We start from the raw sequence: 21,557 nt of genomic DNA on the forward strand, positions 1-21,557 counted from the left end.
GTTCAGTGCTTTTAGAAGAGAGTGTGTATTTCTGTTGTTGAAGTTTTCCCAGCTAGCATTTTCCCCCTCTGCTCTGCTGCCTGTGAAAGAGTGCAATGTGATTCAGCAGAGAGTTCTCTATCTGCACAGGCATGTGACACACAGTGGTCCATCTTTCATTTGGCTAGTGTTTTCACCTTTGAAATTCTTAATGGGCAGCTTCAAAAGAAACCCCCCCTCCCTTACCCTCAGCATCAGAAACTTTGACATGTATGTATTATGTACTACTATCCCATGCTGCAGGGAACAAACATACACAAGGGTTTTCTGCAAAAGGGAAAAAATGTTTAAAAAAAAACAAAACCCCCCCTGCAAATTCTCAAAATACAAAGACCCAAGTGTGCTGAGTAGAAAAAAGAAACAGCAGCATTTGTAATTACTCAGCTCTGAGCAGCTTTCCAAGGGCTGCTGTGGGGTCTTGCCCAGGTTGTGCCAGCACGTTTTCAGCACACAAATGCAGTTTCTCAGAGTTGTCCCCAGCACTGATGGTGCTGCAGCCCTGCAGGGAGAAAGGATCCACTGTCCCTGCATGTGAGCCAGCATCAACAAGAGCCCAGCGTTTCTAGGCAGGGCTGTTCTCACAGAGCAATTCCCTGGGGTGGGAAAGGCAGGGGCCAGAAACAGAGGTTATAAACAGGACAGAGAAGGAAAAACCAATTCCAGCTCATGGTAAACAATGATTTTGAAATAAGATTTTTTGTCTTACAAAACCACAACACTGTGGGCTGATGCTGCATCACATGAGCCTGGTGGGCAAGACTTTCTCCAGTGATGCTCATGGGCAAAAAAACACATGGAGTTCAGCAAGTGGAGTTTTGGGAAATGTTTGGTGCAATTATGGTATTTGGCTTCTGAAAGTTTACAGCTGTGTGACTGAAATTTCTGCAAGAATGAGAGGAGTGGACTAATTAATTCAGCAACCCTCCCACATCCCAGATGCAGAGCTTAGCTTTTCCTCCTAGAGTATTCCAACCCAGACAGAACAGGGCACCTGTCCTGCACTGAAGTCAGGACCAACACTCAGCATCTTCACTGTCCTTTTGCCATGTTCAGTGACCTTTGGCAAAGCTATGGGGGCAAAAGAATTCTAAGCCATGTGCCTGCTCTGCTCAAAAACCAAACTGCAATGCATACAAACACAGCAGGAAAATATTTAATGTGAATTTAAAATACCCAAATGTTATCATGATATCACACTTCAAGTCCTTTTTTTGCTCAGCAACAAGCTTGCTGATTATGACAGTATAATCCTACAAATACTGAAATATGGATGGAATTTAAGCATCCAACTGGCTGCTATCAGCTTGTGACAGCTCCTAACCACTGCAGGAGGAGAGGATAGGTAGTATGGAAGAAAAAACAGGAACTGCAGCTCCCACCCAGCAACTGGCTTCAACTTTCCCAAATTCACAGGCTTCATGTGAATTCAGGAAACGTGGCTTTTCTGCCCCAAAAGTGATAAGGGGGCAGAAAATAGTTCTTTTTTACCCAAAAGTTGAGGCAGGTAGAACCACACACATTAGAAAGACCTCACTCAGATGCCACATGAACAGGATCATAAAGGACTGAAAACAGGCCACTAACAATTTCAAATCAATTTTATTGTCTTAAATCGGTGTTGTACAATTTAAAGCCAAAAAAAAAAAAGTCACACAAAACACAAATAAAAAATGTTGACAAAGTATCAAGCATTACCTTATAAAGAACATCATCATACGCTCTCACAAACCTGAAGGTACGTGTAATCAGACTGAGGTTTCTTGAAATCTATTAAAGACGCCTGACACAAACGCTGCAACAGCAACAAAGCCATGACAATAGCAGGTGGACTACACTAGCAACTTCAGCAATGGTTGGGGGTTGGTTTTTGGGGTGCTTTCTTTCTTTTTTTTTTCTTCTTTTTTTGCATACCTTATTGTCTACAAAGCAATAAATATTTTTCACCAAAAAAGTTGGTTTCACGCTACATGCAGTTAGATAAAAAAGAAAGTCACCAAAGTGATGGCAAAATAAATCACTTTTATTTTTTTTTCCTCCCCTACTTTTGGGGTTATTTTGTGTGGATTTTTTGTTGGTTTTTTGTTGGTTTTTTTCTTTTTTTTAAATTCAAGCACAGTGGCTAAGTTTCAAGTATTGAGAGAAAAAAACATATATATACACGTTTGTGTTTGTGTGTGTATCTCTACCCATGCACACACATACACACACACACACACAGCCTTGCATGTATATACACAAACACATACATATATATCAGTTGTAGGTCTGTAAACCACAATTTTTAATTCTTTTTTTGGAGCAATATATACTTGTATACATTGAATGTGGACGATTTTGATACATTCAAGTAATGAAGTACAGCTGGAAGGTTAGTGCTGAGCTTGCCACACACACAGCTCACTGGGGCAGCAGATGGGGGTCCGGGCTGGGCCTCTCCTGGGGCTGTGCCCGAGCTCTGGGGTGCAGGGCTGGGTAGTGCAGAGTCAGTCCTGGCTTGGTGCTTCCGTGCTGCAGTGTAGCCCTTTGCACAGCTGGCCAAAGCCTTTCTGCAGCAGTCTGGGGCTCCTCGGCATTGCTGTCCACAACAGGCTGGGGGGTTGGTTGTTTTTGTCTTTTTTTTTCTCCTTTTTTTCCCAGGCACAAGCACAAATGGCCACAGAAGCAGCAAGCTGTGAGCCAAATACTGAAGCATTTGTGAAAGCTACACTTAAGCTTCCCTGGTTGGGGCAATTGGAAATATTTTTAAATTTCTTTATTGGCACTTCTGCTCTGCGAACAGAAACACCCATGTTGCCAAATGCAGTGCCAGCTCCAAAGCCCATGGAGTTGCTCCTGAAACTCTTGTAAAGTATCACACTGAACGTGCCAATCTTGAGAGGAAAAAAAAGCAATGAGGACTTAACCACCGTGTGCAAAATATTTTTAGATCCCCAAAAACTAAGCCTGAGGTTTCGAGTTGCTTTCAAAGATGCTTTTCTGCCCAGCTCTACCACAACACTGCCACGACTCTGGAACTCACACTCATCTCTCACAGACAGATGGAAGGCAGGCAGCTCCCCTCTCACACACATGCTCACAGCACCCCAAGCCTCACCCAAAACTCCAGCCACACACACCCACGGTCGCATTTGCCTACAGAGTCTCCTTGAAAGAAATGCTGAACATAAAACTGAATGGGATTTCTTTATAAAAAAAAAAAAAAAACAAACCAAAACCTAACAAACAAAAACAAAGCAGCAAGTAACACTTCTTTAAAAATGCGTTTCCAAGTGTGTGGGATCCTAACGCCTGTTCTTCAGCTCTTAAAAAGCATGGAGCTTTGTAATGACTGTCCTTAAAAGAACATTTAAATAAAAAACAAACCTTGGTACTGCCAGACTGCAAGTCAGCTTTGCCTGGTGTGGAGGAGGAACAGCACAGACTCTGCAGTGCTCTTTGCCTCACACTCACGAGATACAGTACAGTTAAATACGTACAGTTACACACAAACCATATCAATATCAATATATATTCACTCTCAGGAATACATATTAATATACGCACACACGTAGTGCAATAAAACAACCAGGAAGCAAGGAAAGGAATAAAAAGAACAGCATTCCTAACAGTCGTGATGTTCCTGGGTTGTTGTGTGATGCAAAGTCAACTTCTCAAAGTTCCCATAGTGTGTAAAGTGCTCCTTTGATTCACAAAGCTAGTGTTTTCAGTTTGGGGGGCTCCAGGGAAGGGGTTATTGAGCCAACAGCTGAAAGCAGGACAGTGCTAGTGCTTCCTCAGGTAGGAACGTGCTGACAGGAGAGCTCAACAGCCACGAGTCTTTCACATTGATCCCTCTGAGCCGGGGGACCAAGGGAGGAACGGATTCATTTTGGCTTCTTACAAACACAGGAGTGTGACCCTTTCTGCTGCCCTCCTGTTTCCTGCACAGCCCCTTTCCCTGTGTTCTTTGCCCATCCAGGCAGGCAGACAGGGAGCCCACACAGCAGCCACGAGATTTCCAAGCTTCCCAGCAGCCACACATCCTCTGCCTCACTCAGCAAGTCTGTTGAGGTGGGAGCTACTTCACAACGCCAACTCCCTCCTCTCCAAGCACTCCAAGGCATAAACACAAGGAGAAAGGACAAAGGAGAGAGTGGAGGGGAGCCTTTGTTGTTGCCAGGGAGCTTGAGGATGCCTGGCTCTCAGCTGGGAAGGGGAAAGTACACAGACTGGCCTTTATGTCTGAATGACACACTCGGACATCAACTGAAGCCAGCAGTTTCAGCACATCCATTGCCTGCAATGGACACAGCACTGGAATACCCTGTTCTTAAGCAAGAGGGATAGGCCGCAGTCTTATCCTTCAAAGTGCTGGGAAGAAGCAGATTTCTATCCTTCACCCCCTCTGACAACGAGGGAGACCTTTCCACATCAGCTATGTCTTCACCAGGCCTTTGGGCAGGGAAATATTTGTGCTTGCTGCAGTCACACGTCCCCACAAAGGAATCTGAGTCTGTGGAACAACTTCCCAAAACGTCCAAAACCAGAACAGTGAGCAGTCCATCCTCCAGGTGTCCTACTGCCTGAGTGGTTTCCCACCACAGCACAGGCTGTTGGGGACAAAGCAATCAGCTGGGGTGAGGTGTGTGAAGGACAACACCACTAGAGTCAGGCACAGAACCCCGACAGCAGAGCCGACAGCCTGCGCTCGATGCACAGCTTACCTGGGGAAAGAACAGCACAAGCAATTAGCCTCTCATTTTCCTGCCAATGTAAAGACCACCACAGGAGACTGAACAAAAAAGGGAAAACAGCAGAATTTTTAAAAAATCTAAGCAGAACTTTGAGAATCATCACGAGGTACTGATGAGGCCAGTGAAGACCTGACCAGAAACACCCTGGGAAGGGACAGCCGAGCTCCTACAGATGATGGTTATCCCCCATCCCCTCTTCCCACCACCTGCAGTGAGAGGTGACAGAGGTGATTAAACCTCAGCCATAAGGGCAGGGAAAGTGTGCTCAGAGCAGTGAGTCAGTCCCTTCCCCTCCAGATGGAGTAACAGCCCTCAGGGGACAGGGAGAGCACTGGATCGGGGACAGCCTGGAGCAGCAGACTGCCTGGGAGAGGAGGGCCAAGGACAGCAGGCAGGTCAGAGCTCAGCTTTCACTGCTACAGCAAGCACCTGCTGATGAGGAGAGTTTGTGTCTCAGGGCTGGGGAACCAGACAGGTGGGCAGTCCTGGTTCAGAGATGTGCTGGAAGGAGACCCTGCTGTGCTGAGCAGCCACCTCTGCCCTGCAGCCTCTGCACTGCAGGCTCACGTTCACAAGTGCTCTGTGCAGAGGGATGGTTCTGGCTGGAGACCAACCCCAGGCCCCTGGTGCTGCCAAACCACTTCCTTCAGAGAGTTCTTTTCACACATCCAAAGTTCCAACAAAGTGCTGGCTACTGCTCTGCATGGGAAGCTCTCAAAATGTGGCTCAGAATAGGGACCTGCATTTCTATCAGTTTTTCTGCTGGGAAAGCAGGAGGACAGGCTGTGAGGAGCTGTAACAAGCCAAGAGATCTCTGCTATGTCCACCAAGATGTGGCCAAAGGAAAAAAAATGGTGCTGGAAGCTGAAATTTCTGATCCATGCACCTAAAAAGTCCACATGTTCTAGTTGAGGAAACAGCAAAAAGTCACCTAATACTCACATTTACTGATGTTTTCTATGTCTCCCTGTTCAGTGATGATGTTCAGGAGCCCCTCCATTAGCAGCAGAGCCTTGTGGTACCTCTGTGCACAGTCCTCTCTGTGGTGGAACATCTCATCCAGGGCTGCAGACTGCACCTAAGGGCAACAACCCAGTGCCAAGAGTTTATTCCCAGAGCAGACCCAGCTTTCCCAGCACAGTCCCTCAGCTGCATGGACAACCCCCTTGCCCAGCCTCCAGATGGAGCATCATGAGAGAAACCAGCTGCTAAGGCCACCAGCAGGAACCACAAATGCCCAACATTGCTCTGTGTTATCCCCAGTCTCTGGAAATGTGGGTTTTTACCATTTGCACAGCATAGCTGAAGATGAGCTTCTCTGCAGTGATGCTGTTGATCCGATCCATGAGCTTCTGTTTGTCCAAGAAGAACCTCTGCAGTCTCATGTTGAGGCAGTGACAGGAGGATACACTGGATTTGTAAAGCTCATTTAGCTTCTTCACAACTACAGTAAAAGAAAGAAATACTTTAGAAAGAAATGGTTTTTACTCACAATTCTCCCTGTGCCTCCCAATTCCCACGTGCAGGACCCCAAAGGATTAACCTGCAGACAACAGGGTTCTGTTAAAGCCAAGAGACTGGCAGGAAATCCCTGCACCAAGAGGGCTTTTTCCCTTTCCTCTGTCACCTTCACCACTTATAAACCTGCACATGGCAGCTCCTACGCAAGCGTGGTTCACCTGAGGCTGGGTGTATTTTTGTTTCCCCCAGCAGTCCCAGGCAGGAGCAGTTTGCTCTGCACAGGATGTGTCACACACCAGCAGCAGAGTCAGAGCTTCTGCTGCTCCACGGGTGCTGTGAGGGGCTGCATGGCTCACACGTGGGAGCTCCTGGAGGGTGGATCAGCAGCACTGGCAAAGCAAGGGAATCTCTGCTGTCCCACCGAGGAAGGACACAGGTGGCTGTGAAGGGCCACCTCCTCTCCTGAAGCACAGCAGCTCGTGCAGGCAGGTTATGGAATAGGGAATCAGATATGGCTCTGTGTGATTAAATAATCCACAACTGCAAGGGATGCTACAGGCTGAGTCTCTCTAGCTACATGGCATGATCTACACAGAGTACTGAACACAAACTCCCACCAACATCTGATGAGTACTAACACCTACACACATTTGAAAATCCCCAAGCTGCATGGAACAAAGACAAGCCAGCCTTGCCCAATTCCCACACACTGAAGGAGAAACAACACTACAAATCTAGAAGCTGCAATCTGCTCTGAAAAGAAGTGATTTATTTGGGTTATGACCACTTTCCTGTTAGCCTGAACTTGTGGAAGATGTTTAGCTAAATCTGGTGTATTTTGCTCCACACTGCCTGCTACAACATATGTGTGCAATTCATATTTAACTTCCATTTTTCACACCCCATCCCAAGGCAGCACTTTGCAAAGACAAAGCTCTTGGGCTGGTGGGTCAAGTATTTCAAGTACTTCCAAAAGCTCCCTCAGTAATATTACAATGGGAGTTCAAAAATTATTTTTTTCTTATCACTGATTCACAGCCAGCTCTCACCACAGCCAATCAGATGCAAATGTAAAGCTGTAACACCAGTGAAGAAGTGACTCTGGCATTACCAGTACTCCACTTCCTGTGTTTTTGTTTCACTTGAAGAATCATCACTGCCAGGACAAGTCCCTATTTGCTGAGTAAGCACTTCCTAGGACATGCACTGTGTAATTAAGCTGAGCTTACATCAAGTATGCATTAGCACCTAGGACAGAGATATACAAGGAATCAGATAAGATACATCCCCCCTTACAATTAGTGCTGAAGAGTCTCACAGGAGCATGACAATAGCTCTGAGCCATCAGGTCAGTGTGAAGAGAGGAACATTCTCATGTGAATAAAGATCAGCAATCACAAATGAGCCCCCATCACCCTGGTGGGGTTCACACTCACTCCACCCCCTCCATACCCTCTGTGACACTTTTATAAGTTCCATTCCAGGTGAGTCTTTTGCCCCATGAGTGCAGCAACCCCTTACCTTGTTTGACGGTGGAGGAGAGGCACAGCTTGCCAGCTTTGATCTGCTCTATGGCCATCTGCAGCCCTGAGGACAGAAGTTCTGCCACTTTCAGGTACAGCACGAGCTGCTCTGCATAGCTGCAAAGAAAGCAGACAGAGCAGTGTGACAGCAGCTCCGTGTCCCCAAGGACTGCGGGTACACGAGGATGGGTGGGACGGGAGGCAGAACCCCTGGGAGAGGAGCAGCTCTGCCAGTCCTTACCTCCACTCCCGGCTCAGGAGGCTGATCTGGTCGGCCACCACGCTCTCCTGGAGCTGGTACTCAGATGTCACCGAGCTGCCCATGTCACTGGAGCTGCCCTTGAGAGCAGCGATCTCCATCACGTAGTGCACGAAGGCCAGCGTGAAGCGCAGGCTGCGCAGGATGTCCGTGTGCTCCTGCTGTTGGAGGGATGCCAGGGGAGGTTACAGGCAACCTGAGCTCACCTGAGCTGTGCCAGCAACCCACCCCAGCCGCAGAAACAACACCTGACTCCCAGAGCCCCTTGCAGCTCTGCTCTGGGCCAAGCTCAGCCTGGAGCCTGCACCGGTTCCTCTTGCAGCAAACAACAGTCCCAGGCTAGAAACTTCTAGACAGCTCCCTGGAGAAGCTGGTGAGGCTTACTCTAAAATTACAAGCTCCCATCCCAAGGAGCATCCCAGCTCTGTGGGATTCTTTCAGAAGTCAGCCAGGAAGGGGGAGAGACCATCTGCACCATAAGCCCAGCTCCTGTTCCCACTACAGCAATGCCAATGTGGATTTCATGAGAGTGAAAACCTCCTACACCATAAAAAACTGCCAATGAAATGTCTTCCACCCTACATCCCAGCCTTCATCCCCTCTCAGCTCAGTGCAGCGAGCCTTGGTGAGGTTCTTTGAGGAGACAGCAAGGACAACTTTCTATCTGCAACTCCTGCCCAGCTGGTGAGGGAAGTGCTCACACCAAGTGCTGTGGTCATTTCAGAGCAGTTTTTCCTCTGCTGTTACAGATCAAAGGGGATTATCCCATTTCTGGGAAGCTGCATTGCTTAAGTCACTGCAACTGGTTCTGGGAAGTTAGTATTTGTGGAAAATCTGAATGCCTGTGGGTCTGCAAAGTGAATTGCTGCCTGGGTCAGATGCCAACTTCATTGTTTACTCTCTGCTGAGAAGTGGGTAACCTGGTCTTCAAAAGTCAGTGGCTCAGTTCTCTCAAAGGGGGTAAGGACGTTTCCTACATGAATTTACCAGGAAATCCCCATGCTCAAGAGCTGAGAGCTGCTTTCTTTCCTTCACTGGCTCAGGCACTGGGCTGCTCAGGCAGCTTTGACTATCTGGAACATGAATCTCTCCCTCCCACCACCTTGCTACCTGGACAGTCCAGTATGGTGAGCAAGTGTTATCTCCATCTTCCTCAATTTTCTTTAAAAGCAGAGGAGGAACTTGGAGATTAAATAATTACCAAGTCATAAAAGAAGTTTGTGGCAGAGCAGGAAACTGCTGAGATCTTGCAGGTTCACACTCTTATCTCTAAACCACAGGCAGTCCTTCCTCTGCCTACAGTCAACTTCTGTTAAGTGTGCTGGCATTTATGGCCTCATTTGCCATCAGAAGTCTTCTGTAGCCATCTCTGTATTGTGTTTTAGAGCACTGTAGAAGAAACTAAACCACAGCCTCCAGTATGCCTTGTCTGCACCTAAAGACACTTTCACAAAAGACAGAAGAACCACCCATCCAAATGCAGCAGTGCTGCTCAAGATAAACAAGGGCACCTAAACAGTGAGACTTCAGTGCCCTGAAAGATGAGCAGAAAGCAGAAAACCTGCCAGGTTTGCATTCTGGCCAACTCCACAGAGCACAAAAGGGTCTTGAAATCTGCTGTAAAGGTTTTGTGACATGCAAACAGATTACTGTGCTCAGCAGAAAGAACAACTGAAGCCAAATGAGTCCTTACAGCCAGAGAAGCTGAGTGCTATTCCAAGATCAACTGATACTTCCTTAGGACACTTCTCTTCAGAGCAGCATCTGACGTGGTGGCAGCTGGCAGGGCCCCAAACTTCTGTCACCTCACCCAGGTAGGATGCTCAGTTAAACTGACTGCCATTGTGATCACATCATGGCTGGAAGCCTTTGCCCTGTGGCTGCACAGGTAATGAAGCCAACAAATGCAATCCAATGCAGAACTGACAGAAAAAATGAGCTCAACAAAATCTGAAGCAGAAGAGCAAACCCACATCCTTAAAACAATGTGTGCATATCTCTCTTGGTATCTTGGGGTTTTCAGCAACACCAGCAAGTGTCAGACACAAAGAGCCTTCTCCAGTCCCAGACAGCCCAAGGAGGTATCACAAGCAGAGCCAAAAGCGTGACTGAATCTGCCTCCCACCTCCACTGCAAATGGGCAGCCTGACCTACATTTCAAATATATCCCAGCTATAACAGCATTTGCTGCGCCTCAGCCTGCAGAGAAGGGGAGCCTGGCAGCCTTTCAGCTCCACAATCTGGTTCAGCTCTTCTGGTGCAGAACACAGTGTCCCCCCCACTCCCAGCAGGAACACAAGTGTCAGGTTTACTTTGTTTGCAGATCCTTTCAGCAGAGACCAGATCACTGCTGACTCCCCAGGTGCAGCAGGCAGGCACCTGACACACTGAGCTACTCATGTTCTCAGTCAGCCAGGACTAATGCTGAGCCTCGGAAAAAAGGAGAGCCCCAGAGCAGGCAGAGGCCTGGCTTCAGAGGCCCTTAATACAAAACTGGATAACAGATCTTCCAAGCTGCAATTTCAGCTTTGGGGAATGGGGAATTTTAACCCCACTCACTGGCTGTTACATGGACTAAAGGGCTTGGTGCTAAATATACCCTGAGCTTTCTGAACATTTCACTGGCCTTGCTCTCTTGGAACTTGCTGTATTGTTTGCTCCACCTCTGGAAGCAAATAATGGATTTAATAAAAGCTTTACTTTTATTCCCCTGTCCTTAGCCCCTGGGATATACCACACCCACCTCCATGAGGGTCTCTTCAGGCAGCTCTGGTGCCTCAAATGTGACAGCGCCTTCCAGGTTGGCAGTGATGGGATCAGCAAAAGTGTACCGCAGACTCGAGGGGCCCTCCAGGGCCTCCCCAGCAGCTCCCACTGCCAAGTGCCTCCCACTGAAGGAGCCTCCAGAACTGAGAGAGCTGGAAGAGCCCACTGTGAAGAAAAACAGACAAAGGAATTAACTGGAGGTATTAACAGCAGGTCAGGCAGACATTCCTCATGCAGAAGAGAGAATTCTGTAGGATTCAGGATCCTGGATCTGACAGGAGCTAGCAAGAGGTACTTGGGAGGAAGATGCAAGGACTCTGGATGCAGAACAACCACTCCCCACTCAGTGACTCAGACCAGCTGACAAGCTCAGGCAGATTTAAGAATGATGATCATTTACAGAGACAATTCAGAAGAAATTCTTTACCCTTTTTTTGGCTAAACCCTTTTTTTGAATCCTGCCACAATATCTTGGGCTGATCTTTATCATACACTGTCAAAGCCAACTTCCCCACCATGGAGCAGCACAGTTTGAACCCTGGCTCCCTCCCTTTTTGCTATTACTGTCACTGAATGAGCACTCTGATAAATGATGGCTCTAGAACATCCTGTATGCAAGCCAGGAGAGTTTTCCATTAATGCCCTGCACTTTTGCTTTCCCCTCTTTATAAATAAGAGGCTGGGCAGAGAATGAGTGACCAGCTGAGTCAAGACCCTAACCCCAGGGTTCTGGAGAGCCTGTAGGTGTGGTGTCCATCAGACAATTCCCTCCCCATCAGCTTTTTCCCTTCTTGACCACTGAATCCACCCTAGGAGCACAAAGCAGATTTTGTCTCACAATACATTCACCATTTCCAGAGGCTTTCCCACCCCTGGCACTGTGCCACAGAGGGAAACATTCTGTCTGATGGGGGATGCCAATGCCAGCTCCAACATCCTGCTAATTCTACCCAGGTGGCATTCTCCACTCTCACTGGTCCTTTGGAGGAAGATGTTTCTCTTCTAACCACAGGTTTAATTCACTGCCCTACCATGCCTTCGAAGGTTCAGCAATATAATAATGCAGAACTGATCTGCAGAGAGGCACAGCCTCTTTTCCTCCCAAAATCTCTTTCCATGTTTGCAGCAATGCTTCAAAGCCAAGAGGATCATCAAAGACAGTCAGAGTATTTCCAGGTCCCTCAGAGACAGGAGAAGCAAGCACCTACAACATCACATTCTGGGTGCCCTGTAATTCCAAGAGGTTGTTTGCAGAAATTGTTGGGATGATTCACAGAAAGGCTCTGCCTTTAGTACTGTCCTTACTGATGGCTTGTGCAAGCACTTGGGGTGAAAAGTTTCAGCTTTCAAGTCTCCCCTTTCCACCATTAACTTTGTGCATTAACTACAGCATGAGGAGTTCCTGCACAGGTCTAATAAACAAATCTTGTCCTGCAACATTGCTTTGGTCACCCTGACCTAACACTGTGTGTGTGCTGCAGGTTCACTTTCAAACTCCTATTCCAGCCCTCCCATCTGACACCCTTGATCACCTGAGGATCAACCTGCCAAAATCTGGTGCTTGGCTCTGCTTCCAGATTGTGATTATCCCTGAAAAGCACACAGGAAGTCTGAATCCTCTATCCATCACATTGCAATAGCAACTGGAGGTTGTAGCCACGACAGTAACCCCACTGTGCTAGAGGCCCCTCACACAGTTTTTAAGAGTCTTAAAGCTCACTCTCCAAATAAATGAGACAAAGAAAGAATTGTGGTTGCAATCTGCCAGGCAATCGAAGACATGAGTGGTTTTAGTTAGGATGGAAATGCAAGTTATACACAGGAACCAAGCCCACATGTACCCCATCCCAGTCAAGCAGCTTACTCATGGTCACATCCAAACTTTCCCTGCAGTAATTGAGGACAACAGAGTCAAGTACATTCAGATGAGGAACAGCCAAGACAAAAAACCAAACAAGACAAATATGCAAATCAAAATGTGTCCAAACATTTTCCTAAACTGAACAGAGACTCCAGCTCCCAGACACTCTATCCCAAAAGGGCCAATTCCCACAGCCTCAGCTGCTGGCTGGTGTCTTTCAAGGGGGAGTGCATCTCCCCATCTCCTACCTAAGCAGTTTAGAGCATAAGTAACACCTCTAATAATTTTGCACACAGAGCTCTCCTGGCCCTTTCCCAACAGTTCTTGTGCACTGAAATTGTTGGGCACAGATAGGCACACTCATCTTTTATAGCTCATCCAAAACCCACAGAGAGAACAATCAGAACACAACACAATCTTTACATTTGTTGACCTCTCAGCAACAGTGGTTCTGTGAACAGCTGCAGCACTACTCCTGAAGCAGAGAGCAATGAAGTAAAAGTTTGCCTGTCTCTTACAGTACTGGAAAACCACTCTGGCACTAATGCCAGTGCAAACAGCAGCAACAACTGGGGTTGGCAGGAGCCAGCACTAGAACCTCAAAGGTGCTGGGACCAGCGAGCTCTTACAGATTGCTCTGAGCAGCCTTCTGCCATCGCCAGTGCCCTGCAGCAAGGAGCACAGCACATCTCTCTGCCCCCAGGCATTCCCACTGGAACAGGCAGGTAGGTATCGGCCCTTTACCTGAAAACATCCTGGTCCTCGTGGTCTGTGGGGGGGTTGTTCCACTGGGAGGGGATCCGACAGTAAAAATCACTGGGGATGGGCTGGCAGAGCCCCCAGCCCGGGCACCAGAGTGCAGGGTCCCTCCGTAAGCACCTGAGGGAGCTGGGGAGACAGTTGAAAGGTGCAGACCGGCATTACAGGAAGGTTACTCAGAGCACCGTGCCCCGCCCAGCGGGTGCGTTCCTGCGGACTCTCCTGGCACACAGCGGGCACCAGCACGGGCACTGGGGCACCCCCAGCACCACGGGGCAGTGCCAGCCGCTGCTGTCCCTCCTCGCTGCCTGCCTGCACGCCCAGAACACCCACCCTGCAGAGCCATTCACACCGAGCCGCCTGGCACCGAGCCACCGCTGCCACAGGTTATCACACTCACAAGGGGCCACAAGAGGAAGCCCTGCCTACAAAAATCACACCACTAGGCAGCAGCTACACAGCACACACAGCCCACGGAGCAGGGGAAAGCAAACACCACTGCACTCCTCACACACGGCGCTTCCCGTGCCAAGAGCCACCGGCAGAGCAGCCTCCCAAAGCAGGAGGGGTGCAGGCAAACCCAGCCCAGGACATCCTGCCAGACCTGCCTGGCCTCCCCACCTACCTGCAATCTCCATTGGCTTCTCGTTGTTCAGGCTGTCGCTGCTGCCAGCTTCTGAGATCTGTGCCCCAAAGGCTGCCTTGAGGAGCAGGTCAGTGAGCCTGCCCGTGCTCAGAGATCTAAAAAGAGTACAGACAACGTGATGCTGGAAGTCAACAGGTGTCAGCTAACTTCACTTCTTTGTGCTATTCCTGCTCCACAGCCACTTAACACTACACAGCAAACAGTCTGGAGTTGAAAAAACTACTCTTTCAACAGAGCCTCTGAAGCACCTCCTGCTACTTGTAGAAAGCACAAAACTATCATGATTGACTACAATAACGCAAGTCCTTACTATGTTAATACAACACAATTTGTTTTTGTTGAAAAGAATTAAAATTAGTATCAGAGGACTCTTCCAGAACACTGGGGAAAGCTGCAGTGTGTGCAGAGAGGGATGTAAGAAAAACTTCACAGCAGCACCTGAGTGACCTGCAGTGCTCATGACAGCCAGCACGTGGCTTTCCAACAGATCTCTCTTCTGAAGATCTGTGCCACTGTTTGATGGAGGAGACACCCAGAACAGCTTCTCCTCCATGACAGGCCCCACAGAGAGAAATTGCTTGTCTGGAAACAAAGTCCTGCATCCTCACTTGATCAAACTCTGAACATTAAACATGGTGCGAAGCTGCAGACAATCTTTCATTTTAAAAAATACAGGCCATGGTCTGTCCCTTTAGAGGAAGACTTTTAAAGTCTGCACCATACCTGTTTGCAATCCAAAGGGGCTAGCAGGTAACTACATAATGTTTACAGATGCCTCACTACAACTTTAGCATCAGCTGGGGTTTGAAATTTGCCCCATCTGTCGTGCACTGAGGAGTGAAGCACCACTGTATGAAGCAGAGAGCAGCTCACCTGCCCTTGATCTCTTCCACAGGCCTCAACCCCAGCCCAGTTTGCTGGCAGTGGAAATGACCCATCTCCTTCAGATCTGGCAAGGTCTTGTTCCGTGTTGGAGTCATCATGACCCCCTGATGGGCCAACAGGGTGAGGAGATTCTGGGAACTTGGGGTTTTGGGAAACTCAAATGGGGACACAGCCTAAGAAGAATAAAAAGAACAGAGATCTGTATATAAAATGAAGGAGGAAGGCTCCTCTTGGTCCTCATTTGTTTATCAAAATCAAACTGTTTAACAACCTGCCTGAAATAAGGACAGAAATCCCACCCTGAACAATTACTTGTCTCTAATCTCAGAAAGGCTAAAATGAAAGGACAACAAACTGCTGAGAATTTGAAAGCAGAGGAAATGCTGTCACAGTGCCTGCTCCCCATGTGGCACAGGGCTGTCACTGCTGGGGATTCCTGCTGGACACACACTTGTGTCACAGCTGGGTCACTGTGTCCCCACCAGCCAGTCACTCTGGCCATTGGGGATCTCTTTCCCCTGCCTGCTCCAAGCCTGGGCTCTGCTGAGCTGCTGAGTGCTGCTGCCCAGGGGAAGCAGGACACCACCCCATTTCACACAGATCACTGCACAGCCCTCGCAAGTGCTGATAAATCCAGGTCAGTGTTATCTGCTCCTGCAGCAGCTCATCCCCAGATCACCCAGAAGACCAAGCTGTGAGAGGCTCAAGAGCAGACTCCTGGCACACCTTTGTAGGGGAGCCCATGATTGTTGGCAAAGGGCTTCTCTGCATGAACTCGGAGAGCTTGGGTGAGGAGCGGAGCTGCCGGCAGTGCTGCAGGCCGTGGATCTGCAGAGGCTGGCTGACTGGGGTGTGACCAAAGTGAGCAACAAGAGGGTCTGAGTGCTGCTTGGTTATCTTCTGCCTGCAGGAATGCAAATCTGACAGGTTGGGAGCACTGTGGAGCCGGGAGCCCATCCCTCGAGGAGACTGTTCGGGTGCCAAGGAACCTGGAGGGCACAGAGTGACAAACTACATCACTGCCTGCTCCTAACACAGACACAGCCTGATCCCAGGATCTACAGCTCAAACAGATCAAAACCTTCTAGGGCTAAACATGGTACTGAGCAGAGCCACAGCACTGCCAGGCCTGGTCATTTTTGAGTCTGGGGAAGGATGAAATATGAACAACAAGGAGATAAAAGTGCAGCTTCTTTCTTTCATTGCCATTCAGAGACACAAACTCTGACTGTCAGAGCTCAGCAGCAAGGAAACTACACACCAAGCAGGCCTCTTGGCAGAGGAGGTGTTAGAGGTTTTGAGATGTTTTCCCTTCACTCAATCCATTGGCTTCCAAGTCCCAAATTTGAGTTTTTGCAACACTGGGTCTGTCAGCGCTGGAAGATGCTGGCTGACAGGATGTGAATGGAACAACCCCAAGTCCCACTAGCACACGGAGATCCTGGCTGGCCTAACATCCAGAGGAGCTGCTGAAGCACCCAACCCAACCTAGAATGCCCTGAGAATACAGTTCTGGCTTATCCATGGCAATAAGGAAGGAAGGCAAGGACCGACGCACCGGCAGCAGGAACTCGGCTTCTCACTTCTGCTCCAAGAGAAGATGGGATAACAGTCTGGCTGGGCTGCTCTGGGATTGTTCCAACTGTGAGGGAATTAAATAGAAAAGAAGTTAATTCAGTATTAAGTTTTTATAGGCGAGAACAGCACTATGCACCACCTGTTTATAGAAAGATGCCAGTTATCTCTTTCATCTTCTCAGCCCTAGCTGTGTGGTGAAAAGATCATCAACTCCTGTAAAAGGAGGTAAAAAAAACCTCTGCCTGGTATTAGTTTAGCAAGTTTTAGTCTGACTTTGCAGTGATATTTTAGTTCAGAGGAATAGAATATGAATATTCTGTATTTCCCCATAAGCAGAGACTAATAAATAGAGGATCAAAGACACCAGGGATATAGAACAGCTCATTATATCAGCCTGTTCTTTTACAGAAAACAGAAAATTGCCTCCATTGCACATTGGGGTTTCTCTTTTCCCTTTCCACTCGAATTGCTTGTCAGCATCTAGATCAGGCTACCAGATATTCAGCCAAAACTTTTCAGTCTGGAAGTTCAAGCCCTTTCAAAGCTGGTCAGAAGTTCGCTTTGACAATAATTGGCTTACATTTGTTCTCACCCCAACCCGAGCCAGTAAAAAAATACTTTGCACTTACAGATGCCCTCTTCTGAGGGCAGCAAAATGTTTGATGCAGGCACCAAAGCAAAGCTTGCCTCTCCTGGGGCTAACAGGTATTTTTCTCTCCATTTTACTGAGGTCAAAACACTTGTCAAATCATCTGTGGAGAAGAACCACAGGGGAACACAACAATCTGAACTCTCCACTACCTGGCAGCTACAGGTGGTCAAAACCCCCCTCTTTACAGGAAAGAGGCAAATTATTTTATTAGGACAGCAACGTGCCAGCTGCCATCTTACCTTGTGGTGATGGCATAAAGGGCTTGGCACCACCAAAGGAGAGCTTTTTAGTGCTGGGCATGGATCCATGCTCTCCAGGATAAGGAGGGGAAGCACCAGTTTTGGGAAAGCCAAGAGGACTTGTACTGCTGGACCTCCGGACCGTACCAGACCTTAGAGGAGACAAGAGCAGCACATGGGTCACTCAGAGGCCAGGCAGAGGAGGAAGGAGAACAGCATCACACAACACACCCACAAAAGCAGAGCTTGATGACTGTTTATCCTGGATCAAAATCCCACTGTTCTAGGACTACACCAAAACAGAGTAAGGTGATAATCCTTGTTCAAAAGAGTTTTAATTCAAATAAATGAAAAGAATAATCCAGGTTATCTTAGCTGTAAACAGGACAGGCATTTTTCAGAGACATTTCAGATGCTTGCAGTACCTACATCAATCCTGAACAAGACAGTTCATATCTTGCCATGTCCAAGATGTTTATTGTAGGCAGTGCCTCCACAATGCCCTGAGAGGGCTTCATTCAAGTGCCTCCTGTGCTGAGCCCCTTGCCCTTCAGTCAGAGCAGCCTTTAGGCTGAAAGCTCTGTGCTCAATGCTGAGGTAAAGTGTGCCAAGGCACTGCTCTGCAGCAGAGCCTGGACTCCAGTCAGGAGCTACAGAGCAAAACACAACAGTGTGTGGCTGTCAGATCTGAAACACTTCACAGCTACCCAGAGGAATTTGGGGTTTTTAGGCTGGACAGTCAGAACTGCCTGCCTAAACACCTTCAACTCCTTGTAAAGGCTCAACTTAGGGTGTTAAAATTAATTTGTAAAGCCCACACATGCAGGAACCTTGAGTATTAGCCAGTGCTAAAATGAAACAGAAGAGGAAACTAGTGGGAAAGTGAGTACATCCACACTGTCAGTCTGGAGAGAGACAGGATTACTGCATATCAATTAATTATTTCTCAATATGTTAATCTTTTCACCATCACTAAGAACACACAACCTAAATTGCAATGCCATTCTGCCTCTGCAGGCTCCTTCACCAAGATTCCCATTTCACTTCTCTATATGAGAACAGTCTTTTCATCAAGCCCTTCATTCTATTCTCTATTTTAAAACATTTTTTCTCTTGTTACAAGAACATTAGTCTCAACCAGTAGGTGTTTTCTGGACAGGAATCAATGCTGAAAAAAAACCTCCTTGCTTGAGCCCCTGAAAGATGCTGTCAGTGAGGTATCTTGCCTCCTCTGCCAGGGATGCTGCATTTAACTGCCCTCATATATCTGAACAGAAGGAACAAAGGGTGTGGGTTTCAGCAGTGCCAGGACTGGCAGAACCATCCTGATGAACTGTCAGTAAATCTACTCAACAACAGTTCTAGGTGCATATTTCACTTTATGCCATGTTTCAGAAGATAAATACATTTTGAAAAATACATCTATTTCAGTAGTTGAGATAGCTGAGTAGTTGATCTGCCAACCCCCCTGCCCCTACTCAATGTGTTACCACATTCTGCACCCAAGTAAATCCATGCTATAATCACATGCTTGGAAAAAAGGAAATACTTGAAAATTTTAACCTAAAAATCACTTCTCTTCAGGTTGCTCCAGATTCAGAGACTAATGTTCATCAAGTGCCTGGCCCTGAAGCAAAATGAATTTCCAAAGAGAAAGGTAAGAAGGTATCTGCATATTCAGTGGCAGAAAGCATTGCCCTGCCATGTTTTTAATTCTCCAGACCATGAGCCATGCAGAAGGCTGAAATTTATCTATCAGGAGCTTGCAGAAGAAAACCACCAGGTGATGTGGCCAGAGGCACACACACCTAACCAGCACCTCAGCAAGCCACACATCTGTGCACAACCACAGCTGTCACACAGCAGCCAGCCAGGTGACAGGGGGACATTTCTCAGCCACCAGAGTGCACGTCAAGGTTTGCAATCAAATGACTCAGCAAACACCACTCAGCACTCAGCACCAATGGCCTGTTTGATCCACCTGATGGAAAAGTGGCATCACAAAATGCCTGGTGGAGTTTTCTCCTGCCATTCCTGAAGGGTGTCTCCTGAACCTGCTGATTAGAGGAAGTGATGGCCAGAGATAAGTATGGCTTCCTGGGGCAGAAAAACATGACGCCAGAGCTGCTGAGAAGATGCTAAAAGCAGCCTGTGAGTCACCCTGATGGGGCCATTCCTCCAGTTCCTGTGCAGGGACATGCCACTCTCAGCATTGCACAGAGCTGACTAAAAGGAGCAGAACATGGCACTTTGCTCTCTGGCTGTGGGCTGTGAGCCTCAGCTCTGGGGCTGGCACAGCACCTTCTCCAGAGCTCTCTTAATACCTCACAGGGATAACCAGGACTCTTGTGAGGTCCAAACCCAACAGCATCCATAAGTTTTGCTATCAAAAACACAAGGCATCTAGGAAACAGGACAGAGTTTACCACAAAACCTGCCACACTTGAAAAAGTTAACATAAAGCAGTATTAAAGTTACAGTGGCACAGACCAAGCCTTCTGCTAATCCCTATCCTTGATCAGTATCAGCATTTCGTGTCTCTGCTTCTGGGTCCACTTCAAATAAGCCTCATCCTGAATTAGGCTGGCTGAAGCCAAACTTAGGCTGATGTAGGTATTACCCTACTTTCGAAATCTAAACTTTAACTAATCCAGACACCAACACAACTCATCCTAGAAAGGACATGACACCTCCTAGACACTTCTATTTGAGTGCCCCTGTTGCACAAGCTCCTTAAGATCCTGTGTTGGTCTCCTTCCCATCAGTCCATGACCTGGGCTGCTGCTGCCAGCCAACAATCACATGTGGGAAGAGATAGAAGCCCTGCATGTCTTGGATGTACCAGGCATGACCTCTGCACTCAGGTCAGCTGTCTGCTGCAGACTTGGCAGCAGGGTCTTCCTGACAGCCTTCAGAAAACATGCTCTGCCTCACGGGCTTAAATTGCTCATGATTTACTCAGTCCTGGCTGCATAACCACATTAAAATGCAACTCGTGCACAACACATCATCTATGGCATGACTGGCTACAGGAACCAATTAAGGTAAAGTCAGGTAGGTTCTGTAGCCCCATCCATTTTAGTTGTTTATCTCAAATTTTCCTTTTATAAAGGCATCTGCCAGATGGATGGGTCTCACTGCCTGGACATTTGGGCACCCAATCCATAGCTGCCTGGACATTTGGACACCCAATCCATAGCTGGCATGTTTATCTCAAATTTTCCTTTTATAAAGGCATCTGCCAGATGGATGGGTCTCACTGCCTGGACATTTGGACACCCAATCCATAGCTGGCATGGGAAAAGCTGTCAGACTCAAAGTGGCTCAGCCTTCAATCTGAGCTGACAGGAGCTTTCTTATATAAAAGTACACAGGCAAAGTTGACAGTGCTAACAAATCAACACCACAAAAACCACCCCAAAACACGCCCCTAGAGTGAGGAACGTTTGAAGGAGCTGGGGCTGTTTAGCCTGGAGAAGAAGAGGCTCAGAGGTGACCTTATTGCTCTCTACAGTTCCTGAAGGGAGGCTGCAGACAGGTGGGGGTCAGTCTCTGACACAACCAGAGGAGACAGTCTCCAGCTACATCAGGGAAGGGACAGGTTGGATATTAGGAAGAAATTTTTCACTGAAAGAATAATAAAATACTGGAATGCTCTTCCCAGGGAGGTGGCAGAATCACCATCTCTGGATGTGTTTAAAAAAAGACTGGACAAGGCACTTGGTGCTATAGTCTAGTTGAGGTGTTAGGGCATGATCTTAGAGGTCTGTTCCCACCTCATCCTTCTGTGATTCTGTGAGGGAAGAGCCCAACACACAGGGGTATTCACAGAGGTACAGAAAGCACAGTGCAAAGCAGTTTGTGTCCAGAGCCCCTGGTCCCAGCCCCAGCACTTACCGGGGAGAGGAGTAAGGGTTGGGGGACTGCAGGTTCTGCTCGATGCGCCGGTAGTTGTGGATCTGTGTGGGGACAGGGATGGGCACAGAGTGGCCGTACTTGCTGCTCGAGAACTGCCCTGGCCGCCTGTGGGAAGGAGACACACAGAGAGACAACCTCCTGTAAGGGCTGGGCCTTCCACCAGCTAATTGGAGATTTTATCTTCGTGAAGCAACTGCAGGCAGGGAGCGTCCCCTGGGCTGCTCTGGGGCTGTGGGTT

General features: G+C 48.0%; 1 protein-coding gene across 2 annotated transcripts in view; it reads right to left on the bottom strand.

Annotated features, from left to right (window-relative positions):
* Positions 1-1,619: 1,619 nt before the first annotated feature.
* ULK1 (unc-51 like autophagy activating kinase 1) overlaps positions 1,620-21,557 on the bottom strand; it is a 75,217-nt gene continuing 55,279 nt past the window's right edge. For both annotated transcript variants that reach the window (XM_054288769.1, XM_054288768.1), the window contains exons 17-29: positions 21,299-21,424; positions 17,402-17,553; positions 16,491-16,574; positions 15,659-15,921; positions 14,921-15,105; positions 14,027-14,142; positions 13,387-13,530; positions 10,759-10,946; positions 7,998-8,176; positions 7,755-7,873; positions 6,059-6,216; positions 5,715-5,850; positions 1,620-4,742 (exon numbers count right to left, since the gene is read on the bottom strand). In XM_054288769.1, the coding sequence (XP_054144744.1) occupies positions 4,687-4,742; positions 5,715-5,850; positions 6,059-6,216; positions 7,755-7,873; positions 7,998-8,176; positions 10,759-10,946; positions 13,387-13,530; positions 14,027-14,142; positions 14,921-15,105; positions 15,659-15,921; positions 16,491-16,574; positions 17,402-17,553; positions 21,299-21,424 (1,906 nt within the window). In that variant the 3' untranslated portion in view covers positions 1,620-4,686. The remainder of the gene's footprint in view (positions 4,743-5,714; positions 5,851-6,058; positions 6,217-7,754; positions 7,874-7,997; positions 8,177-10,758; positions 10,947-13,386; positions 13,531-14,026; positions 14,143-14,920; positions 15,106-15,658; positions 15,922-16,490; positions 16,575-17,401; positions 17,554-21,298; positions 21,425-21,557) is intronic.

The sequence above is a fragment of the Melozone crissalis genome, unplaced genomic scaffold (assembly GCF_028551555.1).
Source record: "Melozone crissalis strain CALT ecotype California unplaced genomic scaffold, PUWL_Pcris_2 ptg000063l_1, whole genome shotgun sequence".
Classification (NCBI taxonomy): Eukaryota; Metazoa; Chordata; class Aves; order Passeriformes; family Passerellidae; genus Melozone; species Melozone crissalis.